This window comes from Pelmatolapia mariae, linkage group LG23 (genome assembly GCF_036321145.2).
Source record: "Pelmatolapia mariae isolate MD_Pm_ZW linkage group LG23, Pm_UMD_F_2, whole genome shotgun sequence".
Taxonomy (NCBI): Eukaryota; Metazoa; Chordata; class Actinopteri; order Cichliformes; family Cichlidae; genus Pelmatolapia; species Pelmatolapia mariae.
In genome coordinates this window covers 48,718,339-48,732,822 of record NC_086246.1, presented here as the reverse complement: position 1 = coordinate 48,732,822, position 14,484 = coordinate 48,718,339, and the positions used below count along the sequence as shown (strand labels likewise).

Below are 14,484 nucleotides of genomic sequence, written 5' to 3'. Positions count from 1 at the left end.
CAAGACAAAAAAAACCCCACATGGTTTATTAAATGAATGAATGAAAGAAAGATGAAAAATGAGTTAGAGTTCCTAAAGCCTTTAGGAAACAATCAAAGACCAAAATAAACACAAAATGAATAGACTGTACTTGTACTACTGAGATTCGTCCACCATTTATGACTCGATTAGCTCATTATTACAGGAAATACTCAAGTTAACATGTCTCCTCTGAAGTCTGCAGCCTCTCCTGTGAGACAGAAAGAAAGCAGCTTTACTTCTTGCTCTGTTTGACCAGTTGTTCCACTTCCTTCATGAAGCGCAGGCAGAGCTCATCCTGCCACGGCAGAGCAACACACTGAACCGCCACAGGTAGACCCTCGCCACCGGTCACTGCCTGAACACAAAAACACACTCCTGTCACTTAACGCTCGGCAGCTGGACACACCACAGTCTCCTTCATCCATCTACTGACAAACTCTGAAACTACTAATACATTGTGTGTATATCTGCATGGCAACAAGGAATGCGACAATATTTCTAGTTACAATAGTCTGATATGTTTCATTTCTTGGTTTTGTGTATAGATGGGCCTTTTACATGTTGGTGTTAAAGAGTCTGTTTTATCATTATACCCACCACCACCACACTGGACATCTCTAAGTACATAAATGCTCCCAGAACCATGATGTGAAGACATGTAAACGCAGTTGATTTGCCTATCTCTTATACAGCATTTTCTTTAATAAAATGCAAGAAAAAAAAATGCTGGTTTCAATGTTCCCAGTCTAAGGGTTTTTCAACTTTAAACATATTGTCAAAGTTTTAGTCATCTGTTTGTTAATTTGTTGGTTATTTAGTGGAGATGCTTTTGGGTGCCCATTGTGGTTTCTCAATCTAACTATTGGAATAAACATCCGACACTGTGAAAACACTTAAAAAAAATTCTCTTACCCAATCGGTAACATTCAGAATAAAATTACGTGCCTCACAAATGTTTCGCATGATGTTACTTTTCAGGGCTGTAATATAGAGCTGTTGTATTAATTTAATTGCCATTTTGAAATACACAGAGGATTTGGGGAATGACATTAAGTAAAGGTCCAGTGATCTCTGACACTATTGATTGGTCACCCATATTGGACATTTAACATTAGTGAAACAGGTTAACAGCTGTAAGTTCTATGGCATCATAACATTATCGTGCTTATCACAGTTCTATCCTGTTAAAGCTCAGAAATGACCTCACTTTTAGAAAACCTAAGAGCGCTAACTTCCACTAACAAGCCAGGCTGGTCCAGGACAGAAAGATGCAGGTGACTGAAACCCCCCCAGAATTTTATTCTATAATAAATTCATCTATAGTTTAGGCTTCACATCCGTGTCTCCTGAGAGATTATGCCTGCATGAAAACCTAGTCTTACAGTAGATCCAGCTCCATATATTTCATCAGTCTTCTCTCACTGGTATGTTTCACTTACCTCTTTAAAAACCTTGTTAAATTTGTCGGGATAGTGCTCGAATTCCTCCTCATCCTCTGCAGTCACTGTAGAAACAGTGACTACACCGGCAGGAAAGTTTAGGAGATTGTAGACAAATGTGTAATTGGTATTGACTGAAAAAAAAAACATTGAATGATGAAGAATATTGAAAGAGACTTCTTTCTTTAACCCTTACAAATTTTGTTGCCATTTCATCAACTCATGATTTGGAAATTTTAATAAAAATGCATTCACATTGCCATTTGTCTTAATGTTCTAATCTACATGTAATTCTCTTAACTGAGTAATCTCTATAGCAATGGTGGGCAATTAATTTTCCCAAGGGGCTACATGTGAAACTACAACTGCCTTGGAGGGCCGCACTAATAAGTGGAACTTTGTGAATCTTTAAACAAAACAGGTCTGGATGAATGTTGCTCTCCATCTGGCTTGAAAGAAATTGCAACTTTCCCATGAAAGCCTTCCTCAAGTTGTACAAATGCCTTCTATTCAGCATCGCAGGGCTTTGGAATGTCTTTGCCTTTCTTGTCACAACACCTCCCAGTGTATATTTCAATGCAAATGTAACAAAGTCAGCTCTGGTTCAAAATTGCAAACATTTGTCTGTGTCAGGTTTGAACCACAGCAGAATGCTCTCCACAAACTTAGTACACGGCTTTCCTCGGGACTTCACTGAATACTGAGAGGGAATGTCTTGTAAAAACAAAAAGATCCCAAAATCAACACTACCTTCTGCTTCATTTTTTTTGTATGTCAGGTGACATCCTTCAGGGGTAACAGACTAGCATCTCTCAGAAATGGCTCTTCCAAAATAAATGATAGGAAAGCTGTAATCTCTGGAACATGTACACTAACAGAACTATGGACAAACTAACAGTCACCTAAAATATTTCTGATCTTATTTGTGACTTATGTTTAAAACTAAACATCTTATAGTTTACCTTGAGATTACAATTTGTTGAAACCAAAGTGACACACAGACTATGCTGTTTTATTGTACTCAGTGTACCATACCTGAGGTTTTGCCACAGTATAAGAAGTTGTAGGCTGGTCCAATCACAGGGCACAACAGCACATCAATTTTGCAGCTCCTCCAATGTGCTATTGTCTCATGAATGTAGTCCTAAAGAAAACACAGGAAATCTCAATTTCATTTTCAGACTTTCATACGTGACCATGCATCATCAGCTGACAGTACCTCAACAGCAGCATGTTGCTTCCACAGCTCTGGAATAGATCTAAAAATGAAGCAGAACATTTGGATATAATTCCTAGCACATGGAAATGTAACAAAGAAACAAAGAATTGAGCACAAATGAACAATTTCAAGAATACTTTCTCACCCAACTCCACAAAGAGCATTGATTCTGGCAGAAGTGCGAGGAGACTGGGGTAAAAAAAAGTTTCATCAGATTAAACTGTCAAGATCAAACTGATGTATGAATTCATATACATCTGTCAGAAGATGAAACAACGCACCACAGGTTTGAGGAGGAATGAAATTATTTTCTTCAACCACTTAGGAAGCCTGTATTCAAAAACTTGTGGCTCCAGACAAGGGTCCACAGGTCCCCCCTTCCTAAAATTAAAAGAGGAAGCGTTGGCTCATGGGGAAGTAGTCTGTTCAGAGACACTGAAGTAAAAATTACTGTAATGGTTCCAAAAAGAAGCACAAGCCCATGTGCCCTATAGACAATGTCAGAATGACGATGTTCACTGGTTAGCACTGAAACAAAAATTACATTTCTAGCTATTAGATGATGTAAGTTAACAAGAACATATTAAGTAATTATTAAAAAAAAAAGGTCTAACTCACAGTTTTTGTAGCAGGCTGGTAGTTCCATCTGCCAATAAACCCCTCAACCACAGTTCAGGGACAATTTCATTCATCTTCAGTGGACAGTAAGGGACAAACTAAAGACATAAATAATATTAAAGACATATGGCTCACATAACACACTTGACCGCAATCAGTGTGTGTGGTGACGTCTTACTGTGTGTCCTGCTTGCTCTAACAGAGCTTTGACCTCTCTGACGCCTCGGGCCATGCTTGGAGATGGATGCGTGTAGCCATCGTTTTCCAAATAACCAATCCTTAGAGGTCTGGAGCTTCTGTATATCTAAGGGTCAATCATTTTGATTTTTTGAGTCAATTAAACATAAATAGATGGCCTTTAGTTAACTTGTTTTTAAATATAAATGTTAATGTATTGTTTATTCTAAGACATTAATACATTTAATAAGTGTGTTAAGAAAATAAGCCATTTCATTAATTTACAAGTTTGAACATTTAGTGACTATCTGGTCAAAGTCCAGTAAAATAATCCTGAACAGTCTTTATTTCACCTTTACCTTTCACCTTAACCTCCTAGCACCTGGCGTCCACATATGTGGACATCACATTTTGGGTTGTCTAGACCAAAATACTAAATTTTGCTCAATAAGGGCCTGATGTCCACTTACAAGGGTATTATTGTACTGCCACTGTTCTATCGAAATTTTAAATGAATATCCTCATATGTGGCTCTCATTTTTCTTAAAAACAAAAATCTGGTTAAAAAAAAAATAAAAATCTGGTAATTCTTTGTTTTTACATTCATCGGGTCCCAATATGCCCAAATATCAAAGAGAAATTAAAAATGCATGCCATGGAAGAGTTCGGGTCTTAGGAGGTTAAATAAGAAAATCCAACAAACCACCTATAAAAATATCCAAAGCAAACAAAAGCATGTTTATTTATGTAAACATTAAACAATATCTTATTGTTTAAGAGTGAAAAAAAGATCATACGCTAGCTTATCAGGCAATTACAAAAATTGTCATCAACAGACACACCTCCATATTAAAAGGTAATGGTGGAACAGTGGGGTCCAAAGAAAACATGTGGTCACAAAGAAGTGCCTGCATGCACAGAGCCAGGCTGTCCACATCTCTTGCCATGGGTCCAGCAGATGATGACACTAGTTTAATATACAACAAGAAGCAGTAAACCATATTCCCAGACTGTGGAATATTGCAAGACAGTGGTTATGTAACGTCACATTTTACATTGTTTAGTAAGTAGATATGTCACTTACCTGTCTTTTGCCCTCTATAAATTGGACGAACTCCCTTTAAACTAATCATTACACAAAAGGTGTTAACAAACATAAAAGCTTAACTCAGCAATGTATAATAAATTTCCAGGAAACTGACTGAATGAGACCCACCTGAGCCGACCTGCAGTTGGTTTGAAACCACAGATTCCACAGAAGGACGCAGGAATACGGATACTGCCACCTATATCAGTGCCTATACCAAGCAGGGAGCCCCCTCCCCCGATGAGAGCCCCCTCCCCACCAGATGAACCTCCAGAGGTCTTCTGGGGGTTATGAGGGTTCACAGTCTGCCCGTAGATAGGATTACTGCAGTCATAGCTGAATGTGGCCAAAGACATATGGGTAATGAGTCCTTGCATATTATGCACACTTGGAATGGGCAAAGACAACTAAATAAGTGCACATAGTATTTAAATGTACTCCAGATGTACAGTGGCTTGCAAAAGTATTCGGCCCCCTTGAACTTTTCCACATTTTGTCACATTACAGCCACAAACATGAATCAATTTTATTGGAATTCCACATGAAAGACCAATACAAAGTGGTGTACACGTGAGAAGTGGAACGAAAATCATACATGATTCCAAACATTTTTTATTAATAAATAACTGCAAAGTGGGGTGTGCGTAATTATTCAGCCCCCTGAGTCAATACTTTGTAGAACCACCTTTTGCTGCAATTCCAGCTGCCAGTCTTTTAGGGTATGTCTCTACCAGCTTTGCACATCTACAGACTGAAATCCTTGCCCATTCTTCTTTGCAAAACAGCTCCAGCTCAGTCAGATTAGATGGACAGCGTTTGTGAACAGCAGTTTTCAGATCTTGCCACAGATTCTGGATTGGATTTAGATCTGGACTCTGACTGGGCCATTCTAACACATGGATATGTTTTGTTTTAAACTATTCCATTGTTGCCCTGGCTTTATGTTTAGGGTCGTTGTCCTGCTGGAAGGTGAACCTCAGCCCCAGTCTCAAGTCTTTTGCAGACTCCAAGAGGTTTTCTTCCAAGATTGCCCTGTATTTGGCTCCATCCATCTTCCCATCAAGTCTGACCAGCTTCCCTGTCCCTGCTGAAGAGAAGCACCCCCAGAGCATGATGCTGCCACCACCATATTTGACAGTGGGGATGGTGTGTTCAGAGTGATGTGCAGTGTTAGTTTTCCGCCACACATAGCGTTTTGCATTTTGGCCAAAAAGTTCCATTTTGGTCTCATCTGACCAGAGCACCTTCTTCCACATGTTTGCTGTGTCCCCCACATGGCTTGTGGCAAACTGCAAACGGGACTTCTTATGGTTTTCTGTTAACAATGGCTTTCTTCTTGCCACTCTTCCATAAAGGCCAACTTTGTGCAGTGCACGACTAATAGCTGTCCTATGGACAGATTCCCCCACCTGAGCTGTAGATCTCTGCAGCTCGTCCAGAGTCACCATGGGCCTCTTGGCTGCATTTCTGATCAGCGCTCTCCTTGTTCGGCCTGTGAGTTTAGGTGGACGGCCTTGTCTTGGTAGGTTTACAGTTGTGCCATACTCCTTCCATTTCTGAATGATGGCTTGAACAGTGCTCCGTGGGATGTTCAAGGCTTGCGAAATCTTTTTGTAGCCTAAGCCTGCTTTAAATTGCTCAATAACTTTATCCCTGACCTGTCTGGTGTGTTCTTTGGACTTCATGGGTTTGTTGCTTCCAATAGTCTCTTAGACAACCTCTGAGGCCGTCACAGAGCAGCTGTATTTGTACTGACATTACATTACACACAGGTGCACTCTATTTAGTCATTAGCACTCATCAGGCAATGTCTATGGGCAACTGACTGCACTCAGACCAAAGGGGGCTGAATAATTACGCACACCCCACTTTGCAGTTATTTATTAATAAAAAATGTTTGGAATCATGTATGATTTTCATTCCACTTCTCACGTGTACACCACTTTGTATTAGGGCTGCCACAAACGATTATTTTGATAGTCGACTAGTCACCGATTATTTTTGCGATTAGTCGACTAATTAGATCATGCATCCATTGGACGTAAAACGTACAGCTTATTGCACCAGCATGCATCTGCTCTTATATAACTATCATTAGCTTACAGCTTTAAGTGTTTAAAGTATGTGCTAACTAAAAATAAAGACAAGATGATAGTTTATTAAATTTTAATGAAATTTGCAGATTGTTTCGGTGAAGTTTAATAAACTCCTTGCTATCTAAAATATAACGGGACACCGGAGTATATTCTCGAGCATCTCACACTTCTGATAATCAGTTGTCTGCTTGACATTTATTCAGCTGTGTAAAAACTATAACTTTAATCTCAGCCAAACCGATTTACTCAGGAACAAATAAAATACTAAAAAAAGCCAAACAATAACATTTTTAAGTTATCTAAGTGACTTAGGTATGTTTAACCTGAGTAGCGAAAGACGGCGGTGGGTTTGAAAACGATTTGCCGGGAGTCCGGTGTTCTCACGGGCTCAAGTGAGCCTTTCCCCCGGCTAGCTATCGAGCTAGTGGTTAACAGACGTCTCCGAAAACGTCGGAGCGCTTTTGAAAATATGTGGTGTCTTGATAAACTGAGCAGATATTTGAGGTTTACACAGCTACATTCTCGCCTGAAAATATGTTAAACGTTTATTTTGTGACCCAGAAAGAATAATAACAGTAATATTAAAACTAACTAGCTGCCGTCATTGTTGGAAACTGAGCTGGGCTGCGCTATGAATTCTGGGACAGAGCTACTTCTTCTTCGGGGTTTAACGGCAGCTGGCATCCTTGTACATGCAGTGCTGCCATCTTCTGTTTCAGTCTGTTATTACACTCTTAAATCCTGCTACTTATTTCTGCGTCTTTTGGGATCTTACAAAGCTTCAAACGACGCGTCGACTATTAAATCAGTCGTCGACGATTTTGATAGTCGACGTAATCGTGACTAGTCGACTAATCGTGGCAGCCCTACTTTGTATTGATCTTTCACGTGGAATTCCAATAAAATTGATTCATGTTTGTGGCTGTAATGTGACAAAATGTGGAAAAGTTCAAGGGGGCCGAATACTTTTGCAAGCCACTGTATGTCAATCTCTGATAAAAGATTTACCTCAAAAGGGCTTGAGGCAAGTTGGTTCTCACAAAGGGAATAGCTCCTTGTTTCTTCAGGACTTGAACAAGCACACTGTCCTTTTCAACGGGCTGGTCCAGGTTAATGACCACACCACAAGAGCAGTCATGATTCTTGTGTTGGAATAAAACAAAGACAATAATTGTACATCAAATACCTGAGCTATGATGCTCAAGAATACTCTACTCAGTACTGTTTACACTGAGTAGGAGACGCTCTGTATCTCATTGTACATCTGTATAGTGACAATAAAAGCATTCTGTTCTATTCTATAACATACTTACTAATACTGATGGGTACAGAAGAGGATTAGGGCCACTGAAAAAAAAAGTGGGCACGTCTTTTTTTTCTCTTCTTTTCCAGAATTCTGAGAAAAGTAGAAAAAAAAGACGTGCCCACTTTTTTTTTCGTTGGCCCTAATCCTCTTCTGTAGATGGGAAATACCTTAAATCCAATATTTTCTTTGATGCTGACTGGAACTCCGTACAAGAGACCATCCTTGTTGGAGCCAACAGTTGTCAGCTGGTCCAAACTCTCCAGCAAAATTTCAGTGCAGCAGTTCAGCTTTTTGTTTACAGCCAGAGTCTGTTGGAAAGGAAACAAGCACAGACAGATTCAGACAAACATATCAATCTTTGTACGCCCTCTGTGGAATATTAAACTCTTTTTGGAAACTTTTGAAAATTTCTTTGGCACATGAACCTGGTTTGCTTTCATAAATATTCAGAATCAGAATCAGAATCAGAATACTTTATTGATCCCAGGGTATTCTGATTACTATTATGACCAAATGTCTATAAACTTTAACCGTAGCAAAGACACAAGTGTAAGTAATAAGAAATACCTAGTTAGCTGAGAGTATACCAAAAGTAGAACACTGATACAAGACTGGAAAATGAAATTGATTATTTAGTGTAGACATTAGCTTTTGCTCTATTTTATCCATTATGTGTTATGTTAGGTCAGTGGTGGGCAACTCCAGGCCTCGAGGGCTGGTGTCCGGCAGGTTTTAGATATCACCCTGGGTCAACACACCTGAATCACATGATTAGTTCAATACCAGGCCTCTGGAGAACTTCAGGACATGTTGAGGAGGTCATTTAGCCATTTGAATCAGCTGTGTTGGATCAAGGACACATCTAAAACCTGCAGGTGTCACCCACTCCTGTGTTAGGCAGTGAACCTTTGCGTCATGCTGGACACTGAACCTTTTCCATGTAAGAGTAAAACACATCCTCAGGGGTAAGTGAGCCTTCCTTCAGTTGTTTTGTCACTTCAGATAAAGACAGGGCCAGGATGAAAGAAGAGTCAGTGGTTGGATGCTAGAAGACACACAAAGAACCATGTCAGAAAAAAGCTGCAACAAAGAACTGAAACTGTATGGATCTACAGAATCAAGATTCTTTATTTGCCAGTGTTGCATCTCCCTACCAAATTTAATAAAATACAGCTTGCTAATAATGAAATAAACAGCAATGAAGACATATAGAAGGAAAAGGTGTGTAGACAACAATGTGAATAGAACCAGAACAGGCTCAATAAAACTCAGCACTGACTTTTGTGTGGACCTATCAGAGGGATGAATTGCTCAAAAGCATTTTGAGTAACTCACTGCATTTAGGCATGGAAGCATGTTCAAGGTGACCTGCTTAGATTCAAAGTGGTCATCAAAATTGTGAAGAAACGTGATTTAGGTGACTAAACGTGGCATGACTGTCAGTGCCAGATGTTCCGATCTCAGTATTTTAAATGCTACTGATCTACTGGAGTTTTGAAAATGCCTTGTTGATGTTGATATACACATACTCAAAAGTTTAGTGGCTTCTCGACAAGAACATCTACAGATTCCTGTATTTCTTATGATGCTTATAAATCATTGCAGAAGCTACTTTTCTGCCCGTGATGTGATTTATAAGCATAATTATAAATCACATCACGGGCAGAAAAGTAGCTTCTGCAAGGGTTTCCTTAGAATAAAAGAAAAACATATTTACTTCTGAAGAAAAAAACAAATACCTGACTGTATTCATTTTCGGATGGCTGCTTTGCTACATTAGTGCAAGATAATGCACTAATGTAACAAAGTTCAAATCTTCTTCTTGGTGTTATTGAGTTCACTGTACTCTTCTTCTGATTCTGGTCTCTAAAGTCACCAGAATCTAATCCAATAGAGGACCTTTAGGGTGTGGTGGAACAGGAGATTTGCATGTACAGCCAACAACTCACCAACAACTGTGTTACGTTATTGTGTCACTTTGGACCAAAACTCTAAGGAAACAACTTGTTGAATCTCTGCCAGGAAGAATTTAGACGTTTTTGGGGTTTTTTGTTTGGTTGGTTTTTTTGGGGGGGGGGGGGGGGGGGGGGTTCAAAGAAAAGGCAATCCAACCCAGTAATAGCAAGGTGTTTCCAGTAACTTCTCCACTGAGTGTAAATGCAAAGGACAATCTAGAAATAGCAGTAGGTTATTATCGCTGTGTTTGTCCTGCTAAGTTTATTTTTTAATGCTCAAGGTAAGCCTGCTGACAACAAAAGCTGTCAGTGATCTGATAAATAATGTCGAAAACGCCATCAGGTTCGAACTAAAAGCAGAAAATTCAATGTTTAACTTTCCCCCAAAAAACCCTAAATTAAGGCTGAACTCTCACCAACTCTTTGTATCGGAGCACCGCCTGCTCTCCCCGCTGCAAGCTCTCCTCTCTCCTGTTTTTGGCTCTCCCGATCTTTTCCTCTGCCTTTCGGTGGCTGCTGATCTTTTTCACCAACACAACCACGGATCCCACTGCACAGGCAACACCAGTGAGCAGAGCCGCCGTCTGACTGTCCATCTTCACTCCCTTAAGAAAATGCTGAATGTTCTGCAAGGCTTGCATCTTTGTCCTGTCACCTCAACTCCAGTATTGCACGCGACAGGTCGGCCTTATTCAAGCTTAAGTATGCTAATCAAGAGGGCGCTGTTGGCATGATGGTAAATTACACTGTAGTGACGATGGTATGGAGGGCCTCAAATGCCAACATGAATTAATTACATACATCATTAAATGATTTATTAAATGTTTCATCAGTTAATCCAAATCGGAAAGAATTAATTAATTAAATGTGTCAGTAATTAATTGGATTTCAATTCATTTCATTTAAAACATATGTATTTCATCAATTCATATTGGTACTTAGGCACGTGTGCGCGGGGGGTTGGGCTTGAGCACCTGCCCCTTTCCTGCTGGGTGCCCAAAGTGGCCTTTTGTTGAGGCAATTTTTTTTTTTTAATTAGTGTGAACGCTGAAAAGCATTCACAGTATTGTTATTCAAATCTTTATTATTATTGTTCCATCTTCCGTACATTTTTGTACTCCTACTACTTCAACACCGTTCAACTTAGAAAAACCATTCAACCACCGTTAGATTCCTCTTCTTTTGGACATGACTGCTTCTATTTTTCTCATTTTTAAAATTTATATTTTTTAAATTATTCAACTTTATTCAACAAAAATTTACCATGTATTTCAGTGGGAGAATCTTCAAAATCCCATTCAACTTACCCATCTTTACTTCCACATACGTTGACCTAGAGCAACCATTCAAACTTTAAAATGAAGCTAAGACATTCAGCTATTCAACTTGTATTTATCTTTTCAATATCTATCATACTTTTTCTTCAGCCCCAGTTTAAGTTTCATGCTTTTCAGAGTTTATAATGGGTGTGTATGGGACGGAATGTTGGAGGTTAGAGTGAGAGGGCTCAACTGCTAGAGTGGTAGCAGGGGAGAAATTTATCTTAAAATGTTCTCTTTAAACTGCTGCTGTGTCCACAGGTTTCGGTCTACAGCGATCATTTTACCCTCAAAACATAGCCATCGTTGCCCTCTTTCATCAAATGTTATTATTATTGTAGTATATGGTTCTTTCATATATGTCACCAATGCACAGCCTCCTCCCTGAAAGTCCAATGTTAAAATGGTCACGCTCCTGCCCACACACCCGCTGGACATGACCGCAAACATGCCCCCCTACACTTTTTACGTAGCCCGGCTGCTCCATTTCTTTTGCTGATGGGTTTACCGCGTCTGACGACTCGTTCAATTAAGGTAAATACAACCACGTCACTGTCACTTCTACAATATCTAAAATCACTCTGTTGTTAATTCATTTGCTAGATTAGCCGCTAGCATACGCAATGTGTTGGGGGCTTGTTGCTAGCTAGTTAGCGATGCTACACACCTGTTACTCTAATAGTCTGTATTATTGAATGACTCAGCACTCCTTAGGTTTTGTTATACATTTTTAGACAGTGATGAGATCAGCTGCACACTCCACAGAGGCCCAGAGTTACTGTTAAAATCAAAAATGTAATGCTGTCTTTGAGATTTTAACATAAGACTGTGAGTGTAATGGATCTAAAACGGTTTAAATCTTCAGAACCGTCTACAGTCAGGTAACATGGAAACTTTTAAAACAGCAGCATGAGGTTTCAGTAGTGTAGTGTAATTTGTTCTTTTCATTTAATAATTGTCCATATTATATCAACAGCTACTGGGGAGAAACTAGTGAGGCAGACCATGAGGACTAAGCTGGGTTTGTGGGTCCAGAGGTTTGGAGAAACTTCTTTCCTTTCTTTCATCACAGCTGTCCTGTGCCAGATGTTCTGTTGACCCACTGAGAGAGGCATCATTTAAGAAACACCAGGAAGACCGAAGCTCATCGCATTGATCAAGCAGGACTCATCATCTTCACCAGCAGCTCCCTCACAGGGAAATCTTCAGCACTCCTCCGTAGGCCCGCCCCAGAAGATGGATACACCCAGCATTTCATGAACACTGTGATGGAGACCTTTGGTTTGTGTAATGTTATAAATACTCGGATACTCCCCAGAGGCTCCGGACTTTTACATAAAGATTTTATATTCAGTCCTGTAGAAAGTTGGTATGAATAACTCTGAATCACTTTATGGTAAATAACACACTATCTGCAAAAAACTGTGAAAGAATTCCAGATCACAAGTTTATAGTTAAACATACAAGTGACGACCTTTGACCTTCATCAGGTTTTATTTAATTGTGTCAGAGAAACTCAAACGTGCTCTTCGTGCAGCTGAGTGCATCAAGTGTTTAAAATGGAAGCTGTGCAGGTCTGAGATCTGCAGCTCTCTGAAACATCAAACAGGTCCTGTTAATGCTGATATATAGTGACACAGTTACATGGGTGATTAATCCTTTTGACTTTTTGTCTTTAACTTTATCAATAAAACAGCTGCAGCTTTCACTGACAGCACATTTAACCTTTGTACTGTTTTCATCAGTTAATTTTGCAGTTAACATGTGAACATGTTGGATGGTCTGTCTGCTGTCACTGGGTGGTGCTGAGGTCTGAATCTGAGGGCAGCTCCTGTAATCACAAAGAGAACAGAATCATCACAAACTGAAATATAAAGTTTATCTCTTAAGTCTGAAATAAAGCTGATCCTTCTCTGTCCCACACACTCAGGATCTGAAGGATTCTCTTACATTTTTTTCAGTTCTACAGTTTAATCCATAGTTACAGATTAATGAGGAGTTAGTGAAGTACAAGCTTAAAAAAAATAAAAAATTGGTGTTACTGTCTTTACACATGTGGAGACTGAAAACATGCTGTTGTTTGCACATATTTAATAATCAGCTCAGCACAGGAGCTGAAGCAGAGTGCAGCCTGTTGCCTTTACAGTATAATACTTGTAATAAAAGTACAGTAACGGTAATTAGTGACTTTTTTTGTTTTTGGTTTGTTTGTTTTTTTGTAACGGTATAAACAATGAAAGGTGGTGGATTGACCATATTGGTCATGATCGACTCTGGGCTGGACCAATTACAACTGAGGAGGTTGAACTTTAAAGCTGGGTTAGGGTTAGGTGGTGAAGAGGTGAAAAGGAACATGAATGGTCCCGTACTTCAGCTAGAATGAAAAAAAGACACAAAGCAGGAGTTATTCTGTGTCTTTAGAGAAACAGGTTTACCTTTTCTGTGACATGAATGAGTTGAAGGGAAGTTATGAACTGTTTCTGAGAGACAAATAACACCAGGATCCTTTTCTATGTAGCTGACAGCTGGTAACTGTGCAGGGGCGGGTCTAGCAAAGTTTTGCCAGGGGGCCAGGTAGGGCATTAACAGGGAAAAGGGGGCAAAGAAATACTTTTCTTTCTTATTCTCATTTCATTTCTGGTAAGTACTGTTTAGAATACCAGAATAGGGAGGATGGTGTAGGTTTAAGTTTATTAGATTGATACATATATACCAACAAGATAGTGTACATCACTGTGACAACAGTGTTTGTTTTCATTCAAACGCTTTAAGGCTTTTAATACCTGGTGGGTCGGTCTCTAGTCAAAATTCCCGGGCTGATTTTTTTGTCCCAGTCCAGCCTGGACTGTACAGCATACTATACAGTCTACAGCACACAGCAGTATTAGGTTATTATGTACACGTTGGTAAACTGTTTTGTGACAACGAATGAACTGAAACAAATGAGCCTGCTGTGTGAAGTAGTGCTGGTCATAGCTGCTAGCTAACTGGCTAAGGATGTCATGGGTCTGTAGCTCTGTCCACCGTTTTAGGGAACATATTTAGTTTCAAAGTAAGTTACAGGGCTTTTCCTGCCTTTCTGGAGGGCTTACATTTGACTTAAAATGATCTAATATGCATATCCACATAATTATGGATTATTGTAATTAAGATATTATGAAAAAACACTGTGTTTTAAAGAAAATACATTAAGAAACAGATTATATTAGATTTATATTTTAAATAGGAAAACATGCTGATTTTACAG

General features: G+C 39.4%; 1 protein-coding gene across 1 annotated transcript; it reads right to left on the bottom strand.

Moving 5' to 3' along the window:
* Window positions 1-161: 161 nt before the first annotated feature.
* On the bottom strand, window positions 162-10,559 carry LOC134621294 (vitamin D3 hydroxylase-associated protein-like). The gene is made up of 15 exons (XM_063467718.1): window positions 10,335-10,559; window positions 8,895-9,008; window positions 8,131-8,271; window positions 7,666-7,799; window positions 4,691-4,897; window positions 4,559-4,599; window positions 4,317-4,441; window positions 3,476-3,601; window positions 3,298-3,395; window positions 2,961-3,060; window positions 2,825-2,868; window positions 2,680-2,719; window positions 2,496-2,604; window positions 1,461-1,594; window positions 162-376 (listed from the first exon to the last, which is right to left on the bottom strand). Exons 1-15 carry the CDS (start codon window positions 10,557-10,559, stop codon window positions 254-256), a joined length of 1,761 nt encoding a protein of 586 aa, XP_063323788.1. The 3' UTR covers window positions 162-253.
* Between the last annotated feature and the right edge of the window lie 3,925 nt (window positions 10,560-14,484).

Coding starts and splice junctions, on each gene's coding strand:
- LOC134621294 (XM_063467718.1), bottom strand. CDS start 10,559: ATGCAAGCCTTGCAGAACATTCAGCATTTTCTTAAGGGAGTGAAGATG. Junction 7,800..8,130: donor AAGAAAATATTGGATTTAAG/GTATTTCCCATC, acceptor TTCCAACACAAG/AATCATGACTGCTCTTGTGG. Junction 377..1,460: donor TTAACAAGGTTTTTAAAGAG/GTAAGTGAAACA, acceptor TTTTGTGTTCAG/GCAGTGACCGGTGGCGAGGG.